An 8,630-nucleotide genomic window follows, 5' to 3' on the forward strand; every position below is an offset into this window, starting at 1 on the left:
ACTAGAAGTTTTGGTTTAATTGATGGATCATCGGTTGACTCAGTCTTAGGTTTCAACATATATCATCACAGCAACAACAATAAACAATCAACAAATCACTTCGTATTTATAATCAACAAAATCAATTCATAAATCAATTCAACAATCAACAAAATCATTCATAATCAGCAAAATAATTCATAAACTAATTCAACAATAAAATTAACAACAATAATATTTCAACCATTTCAACATTTTAAGTTCAATATCGGCCATATTCTAATTAAATTCATAAATCAAACAACAATAAAATTAACAGAAATAACATCAATGAATCAACTATTAAAAATTAATATAGAATATTAGAATAACTGAAAGAAAAAATACATGTTGTCTATTGTTGCAGTTGTAGAATCGAGTAGTGTAGTGTAGGCAGCAACACTCGCGGAAGAGAGGCGACAGAGGGACGAAGGCAGCAACACCCGCGGAAGAGAGGCGAGAGAAACTTTTTATTTTTGGTGTCTATCAACTATAACTATTTTAAGTGTACATTAAAATCAGTCATTAGTATAAAATATTTGTTGGAATACAAATATATATTTAAAATGAATCAAATAATATATGTATTTATACACAAATATATTAACAACAGATTTTAATAGCTAATTTTAGTGTACAAATAATATTTTATATTGAATATTAGTTTATTTCTTGACTGGTTTATCCATTTATTATTACCATCACTTATCATTAATGAATATTGGTATACCTATCACAAATGCGAATTTTTTAAATAAATAATTTAAATATTTTATTTTTGAATATGAGTCATTTAGACACAATTTACTATTTTGTGTCCTATTATTTATTATGTTTATATTGTAAATGATTTAACTATTGTTATATATCATTTATAGATCTCATTTATAATATAAACGAGATAAGACACAATTTAAATATACAAAACGGGTGTAAATGAGATACGTGAAGAGATACATGATAAGTATATTTCGTTTACACTGTAAATGAGATATGAGAAAAGGCAACTCAAACACAATGTAAATGAGACATGCCCATAATTAAATCGTTTACACTATAAACAAGATATAGTAAGACAAATTTCGATCATCTTTATAAGGAACTGCAAACAGTAGCATTCTTCACAAACACTTCAATCATTCTTCTCTATTTTTTCCAACAAGTTTAGTAAAAACGTCTAGTAGTAAGTATATCTTTATGAGTGTCTATTCTAATTGCACATAAGAAACAACCATAAAGGAGTTATATTTGAGTGTGAGAGTCCTATTCTTTTGCACACTTGTTATTTGGATTCTCTGTCTAAGTTAAAGAGACTAATATTGATGAGCATGGTTGCTAATAGGACAAAATATATCAGAAGAGTTGAGTATAAATTGTTAACATCGATAAAAAAATTGAGTATTTCATTTTTGTATTTTTTAGCTAGATAGTGAAGAGCATATGTGCCTAATTTTGATGTCCATGGGAGAATCATGGCTCAACAAATGATGAAGCTTTTCTACAGAGATTAGTGATGTAGGTGGTAGTAGTTTTGGGCATTTGAATTTTATCCAAGATAACCCACCTCTTGCACCACCCTCCACACTGTGCTAGTCCAAGGGAATACATGGACATGGATATTCATGAGTCAGATGAAGAATATATTACGGACAGCAATGAAAGTAGTTCTACTGAGGATGAAGAGGACTTTATACCTGAGACCTTGCTATGAGGATCAGTTCGATACTTTCTACCTCTCCCACGACCAGTTTTGAAGTTGTCAGATGTAGCTAGCCATAATCACACAAGTTTCGCATTGGTTATAGATTCAAGAGTAGGGAGGCTGTCATGCTAGGTGTGAAGAATTACAGGATTCGGAAGAGTGTCGAGTATATGGTCGTGGAGTCTAATCGAGCAAAGTACCATGTGTATTGCAGACAATCTGCTGCAAGATATCCATGGAGTCTCCGTGTTTCACTCCGATAAAATCTTGGATATTGGTAAGCCACATCTTGATGTCTTAAAGAAGTTTATTGTTGTTTATCATAATGCTTATTGATAAACATATGGCCACACACTTGTCTAGCTCCCACCATGTTTGAGAACCATCGACAGTTGGACAGCAATCTAATATGTAGTGTCATCATGTCCCTCATGCAGTCCAACTCACCTGTTTCTATTGCTGTCCTACAAGGTGTAATTGGGTAGAGCTATCACTTCAAGCTCTCGTACAGAAAAATTTGGATGGCGAAGCAAATGCAATTGCTCAGATCTATGGTGATTGGAATGAGTCCTATAACAAGATTACGAGATTGTTGCAAGTATTGCAGAATTGTTATCCTGACAGGATAACTATTTTCAGTGCTGTATCATACTATGATAGATACTTGGTGGTCTACGATTGCTACCAATTTAAGGTTTCAAGCATTGTAAGTCCTTTTTATCTGTGGATGACATGCACCTGTACAATAAGTATGGTGGTGTATTGCTAATTATTGTTGCACAAGATGGTAACAGTAACATTTTTTTCAGTTGCTTTTGCTATCATAGTGTCCGAAACAACGGAGTTGTGGTCATTCTTTCTTACCAACCTTAGACAACATGTCACACCACAAGAGAAACTTTTGATTATATGGGATTGATCCCAAGCCATCAAAATCGCACTGAATGCCGATGATAGTAGTTGGAAGCCTCCTAGTATTTATCCGTTTCATAAAACGAGTGCACTTGTGATATGTTCACATGTGTATGTTTCTTATCCATAGTTAAATCGTTTATACCGTAAACATAATAAGTAGTAAGACACAACGGTAAATTATGTCCAAATTACCTATACCCGTCAGCCCATATATTGATTAATGAATTCTAATTTGTTTTCTTCGTTTTCTTTTAAAAAATCATTTCGGGTAACTATAATTTACGATTCAATTTTAATGCTTCAGCACTATGTACTTTATCCGGATAAGAAAAGGGTTACTTGTTCCAAAAATTACAAAGAAATCAAGCATCCTCTAATCTCTGAAAGTCCAATTCCAATAGATCAACAAATCAAAGATTCTGTTCCCGCTCAGGAAGTCTAACTTGGACCAAATGCATTATGCCATTCCAATACTTTTATTAATTGAATTTCGCATTGTAAATCCTATGAAACGAGTTCTTTACTTTGTATAATTGCTGTCTGGAGAGAATATACTTGGCTTACTTGTGATTGTAAAATTACTTATTTTATGTTATAGATATGTCTTAGTTGCACCACTTAGCATTTTCTTTTGATTTTAACTTACACATTTCGACGTAATTTTCTTTAAACTTTGTCAAGAATTTACCTAACTTTAAAAGACTTGCATACGTTTATTAACTATGCTTACATTTATATTCAATAAGGATAACTAAGGACAGTTTAAAATTACTTCAGAATACAAATCAACTCGTTAAAACCAAAAAATAAAAATGGAAAATAAAATAAATATGGAATTGGGTTTTATAAAGATTTAACAGAGTCGATGAATTCCCTAAGTGGGTTGAGTGTTTTTTTTTTCCAACAGAAAATATCAATCCCTGCTTTCCCCTCTTATTTATGTTTTCTTACACTGCACAGGGTACATAAATATGACATGATAACCCATCCATTGAGAAAATTCAAAGCCATCTCTACTTAATTACCACCAACTACAATCAAAATCAACACACAAAATAACTTAAAACGGGCAATATCACTCTGATAAGGCAAGAAAACACAATCCAAGATTTGAAGTCCTTACTACAAAATGCAATTTGTGCCACCACTTTAGTTGTTGTCCGAAAGAGGCTTCCGAGCCAAAAAGAAGTACATAGGTGTGAATATCTCTTTCCTGAAAAAAGGTAACAAAAGCAAGTCAAGTTTCAGTAGTCCTCCTCTAGTGAGAATTGTTGTTAAATTAAACTAAATCGTATTTGATTCTCATGTGCTTCAATCGAAACTCAGATGTTTTCAGATTAGTGTCCTTCCAACTTAAGAGTCAAGAATGAGAATGAGACGAGATCAAGATCGGATGGATCACTGAGAGAGATACCACTATTCTTCCTTTTAAGATGATACACATTGAGACATTGTGTTTCAGTTCTATCGTGTTTCTCTCCGTCTCTGTTCTATGCAACTAAACATCATTGTGCATCTCTATGCCTATGTATTTGTGTATCTGAGACACTAATCAATCGGAGCCGAATTGCCAGGAATGGTTTAAGAACACCCCAACCTTAGCTCCAATTGAAACAAGTATATAATATAAGAGCTTCAAATGTGGATAGAGAGTGACATTACAAAGATAAATGAGAAACTTACTTTCCGCCTTCAACTAGTCCCTCAGCAGCTTTCTCTAGAAAATCTTGAACCCTTAGACTCCCCTTTGGAGCCAATCCAGCAAATTCCAAAGCCTTGACCTACAAATAAATCAAATTCATCGTCTGAAAGACTCAAACTAATATCAAATTGAGTAATACAAAAAATCTTATCTTATATATATAAAAGGTAAGAGGTCTCAAGCAATAGCTTTACAATATGGCATGTCTTGCTTAATTAATAGACACGAGGATTTTAAATTGCAAAATGGCATTTGATTGACAATGATTCACATACTTCGTTAAGTAATGCTGAAATTTTTATCCACAAAAAAAAAATTCAACTATGATAAGAAATTTTCAAGATTAAAGTATTATGAAATAATACAAATAGAATACAATGTATAATTAACATTTCAATTTCAAGGAGAGGATAATGCTAGTATGCGACTCTAAAATTGATAATGCTACTCTAACTTGATGAAAATTTGTAATAAATATATTCTGTAATTGAGATTAAGATGTCTCAATTTGGAAATGACATTCTCAATTTGGAAGTGGCAAAATCCACTCTTAATTTTATTGTAATTTTTAATATGTTGCCAAATTACAATAGAGTGGAATTAAATCCAAATACTTAAAACGAATAAAATAATAGCTATGGTATTGAGTAAAAATACCATGTTTCTGGTAAAAAATCGTCCAACGGCTGTTAGACGGAAGCTACTCAATGAGAAGTGATTTTTGTCTAAAGGCTGGTACCAGGGAACAGGAGACTCCTTTGCAAGATCTTTTTCCCATATTATCTTCATACAGAAAAGGAACGATTTTCCCCTTAGCCAAATTGTCTATCTTTTAGAAAATCAAATAACAATATCGTCAAAATTGATAACTACTAAGATTTTATTGTTCACCTCAAAGCCTGCTTGCTTAAGAGCTTCAAGACACTTTGTAGTCGACCTAATGTCTGGAAGACCATCACCAATCTCAACTTCTGCCTGCAACAATGAATTTTACGTATTGAATTACAAAACATGAAGTTGTTTCCACAGAATTAATAGATAACATCTTCGTTTTTGTCCATATTTTACCTTTATTTTTTTATGTTCTTGGTTATTGGGATCAAATGCATCGGTCATGCACCATTCATATGCAGCAAAACATTGGCCGGGCTTCAACACTCTATAAATTTCTTTATAGCATCCATACTATTCCAAATTCATGAGGTTTAAACATGTTAGAAAATAAAAATTCCATCATTGTTGAAATTTACTGCTAACACATTTACTTCATGCAGTTATGTGTAAGGCTACGTTGAAAATTTATCCACAATCATTGACAGCTTACGGGCGCAACTGCAAAAGTAAGAATAAAAAGTTCGTAAGTGTATGAATTACAGTCACATACAGCATCAGGTGCATGGCAGGTGGCTTCAATTGCATACACTGCATCAAAACTGTTGTCTGGAATAGGCATTTTCATGAAATCAGCCTGCATTATCAAACTACTCTTAGCCAAAAGCTATGTCTTAGGCATTTTTATTATAAGCTTTTCCGAAAATAATATCCAACATATATAATTGGATAGGAACAATTTTACAATAATCTTGGATCCACATGTTGTGAAACTAGTAGGCTTCCAACTTGGAAAACAAAAATTAATTGATTTTGAAGTATCAACCTTAATGAAGTCGCAAGTCTTGTCTACTCCAGCTATACGATTGAGTTCCTGTCAAATAACAAAAAACTGTAAATGATGGAAATACTTTTGGAGTTGCCGTGAAGCAACATTTTTATTAATTATTTTTTATATAACCCAATAAACAAAAATAATTATAGTTCTGTAGTTAAAGAATCTATAAAGAGTATAACTTAAAGAAACTAGGTTCGATTTCTCACAATGACCATTTTGGAATTATTTTTACAAAATTGTGAGAGAGACCAAAAAATGTGAGAACCCAAGATTCAAATCAAACTACCCCAATTCTCTACATATAGGTATAGATACTATCATCGTTTAAGAAAATATGGAAAAGCAACATAAATACTTCATCAAGAAGGTCAAAATAATTGTTCAACTAACAGGAAGCTTAGGATGATAGACTTTGTGTATCAAACACTAGAAGATTCATGAGGATACTACAAAATTTCCAAGCATTAATGTGCTAAATACATAGTAACACTCAAATCAATGCATCAATTTTATGTGAGAAGACTCAAACAATTTTAACAATGATAGTACAAGCCTACATCAGATAGATATAGTGATTGAACCAGAAGGTCAAATAGTTTTGCCAATTACTTCTCAAAAGTCAAAACTTGTGTCAGCACGTTACATCTCACAACACATACCTTTCCTCTCAATATTTGGTACTCATTGTTATTCAACCCTGTAACTGATGTTGAGCTGCAGAAAAATACATTTAATCAATTTTTGTCAAGCATCAAAGGCAGAGCAGGGAAGAGCAAAAGGAGAGGAAGCCAAAAATGAAGAGTTATTGTTCACCTAAAGCGAGCAATTTCTCTCAATGGTCCTCCAATTCCGCATCCAACATCCAAAACCTAAACCCAAAAAAATAAAAAAGTTCATGAGTATTTACTAAAAATGTACTGATAACCAAATAACAAGATGCTACTTTGTTCTATTGAAATATCAAAACCTTCTGCCCAGGCTTCAGGCCAAGTTGCAAAGCAAGGAAATGCTCGTGACGTTTGATGCTTTCTCGAAGAGACTCACCATTCCATCTGAAAGAGAAGAAAAACATCAGCATGACCCAATTAACAGCAAAATATTGAATTTGAAATTGCAGAACGAAGCAAACAGACCTGTGTGCAAAATGGAAAGATTCTCCCCACCCAAACTCATAAAAGCTCGTAGCAAGATCATAGTATTTGTTAACCTGAAAAATATGCATTCTTATGATATCCTTTCTGAAAATAATCAAATTAGTTACAAGACGAGAAAATATAAACAAACATCACTTGTGTGATGGAAGGAGGATAGATGAAAAAAAGAAAAAGAACATATATGCATTGATTTTCTCTTTTCAAAAAAATAAAAATGAAAAGGAGATAGCTATGCGTTGATCATCAAAACATAATTGTGACAGAGTAACCAATCTAATTAACTAGATATCCATAATAATAGTCCAGAGTCATAATAATATATTTTATTGCTTTTTCTTCTTAATCTCTCACCATATCAGTGTAGTTAGCATTCCTATCTTCTTGTTTCCCTCCATAGTGAACATGATACTTCTCATACCTGAACAATAAGATCAATAACAGACAAAACCAAGATTACTAGTCGACCAATGTATGTATAAATAAACTGAGATTTATAATTTCCAAATTTAATAGCAGTAGAATCACCAATTTTCTGAAGCACATATGACTTTAATCTTAAGGGCTTAAGAACAACAATTATCAAGTTATTTTACATAACCAACACAACTTGTCCGATTATATTAGCAGCAAAACCAATGGAGATGCAGAACATTTTCAACAGTCTGTTCTAATTTTATTTCGTGTTGTGCTTAAAGTTGTATGCAGGGTAAAATTGAAAGAAAGATTTGATAATGTTACATCGATTAATGAATAAATATCCAAATTTTCATTGCGAATAGACAATCGACAGAAGAATCCTTCAATTTTCATCTAAAAACAGAGTCAGGTTTTGATTTAAAATATCCAAAACAAGAAAATTTCTTTACTCAATGTTGCAACATTTATTATCAAAATCAAATCAAATTATCAAAAGGTAACCAAGAACAGAGAAAATTTGAGTAAATACAAAAAGAAGTGAACAGATTACTGAAATCACAAAAGAATTAACCAAATTGCATGTGTATATATCAAGCTAAAAAGTTAAATATAAATCTAAATATTTCTTTACTAAATATTGTAACATTTATTATCAAAATCAAATCAAATAAAATTTTAAAAACACACACACACACACACACACACACACACACACACACACACACACACACACATATATATAAAGCTAGAAAGTTAAATATATAAATCTAAAAATTATTAAGATAAAGAAGAATGGCATACTTATCAACAGCATCTAGAACTTGAGCTTTGTTGATCTTGCCACCAACACCTGATGCCAAATCCATAGCGATGACTTAATTCAATAAACCACCTTTGAATCTACACACACAGAATTCCCAAATCAACATTCAAACATAAGTTAAAAAAGAAAAAAGCCGAAAATTAACAAATGAATGGGATGCCGAAATAAAGGAAAAACACGAATGTGACTGTGCAAACTGCAAAGAGTAAAAACTAGCATTGAATGCCAGA

General features: G+C 32.1%; 1 protein-coding gene across 1 annotated transcript in view; it reads right to left on the bottom strand.

The window, feature by feature from the left end:
• Positions 1-3,442: 3,442 nt before the first annotated feature.
• The window catches only part of LOC107479358 (cycloartenol-C-24-methyltransferase), a 6,241-nt gene continuing 1,053 nt past the window's right edge, over positions 3,443-8,630 (bottom strand). The window contains exons 2-14 of the mRNA XM_016099500.3: positions 8,379-8,477; positions 7,512-7,578; positions 7,140-7,213; positions 6,974-7,058; positions 6,820-6,875; positions 6,666-6,720; positions 5,995-6,042; positions 5,722-5,805; positions 5,406-5,522; positions 5,229-5,312; positions 4,995-5,120; positions 4,319-4,416; positions 3,443-3,848 (exon numbers count right to left, since the gene is read on the bottom strand). Coding sequence (XP_015954986.1) covers positions 3,785-3,848; positions 4,319-4,416; positions 4,995-5,120; positions 5,229-5,312; positions 5,406-5,522; positions 5,722-5,805; positions 5,995-6,042; positions 6,666-6,720; positions 6,820-6,875; positions 6,974-7,058; positions 7,140-7,213; positions 7,512-7,578; positions 8,379-8,443 — 1,023 coding nt within the window. The 5' untranslated portion in view covers positions 8,444-8,477 and the 3' untranslated portion in view covers positions 3,443-3,784. The remainder of the gene's footprint in view (positions 3,849-4,318; positions 4,417-4,994; positions 5,121-5,228; positions 5,313-5,405; positions 5,523-5,721; positions 5,806-5,994; positions 6,043-6,665; positions 6,721-6,819; positions 6,876-6,973; positions 7,059-7,139; positions 7,214-7,511; positions 7,579-8,378; positions 8,478-8,630) is intronic.

The sequence above is a fragment of the Arachis duranensis genome, chromosome 3, assembly GCF_000817695.3.
Source record: "Arachis duranensis cultivar V14167 chromosome 3, aradu.V14167.gnm2.J7QH, whole genome shotgun sequence".
NCBI lineage: Eukaryota > Viridiplantae > Streptophyta > Magnoliopsida > Fabales > Fabaceae > Arachis > Arachis duranensis.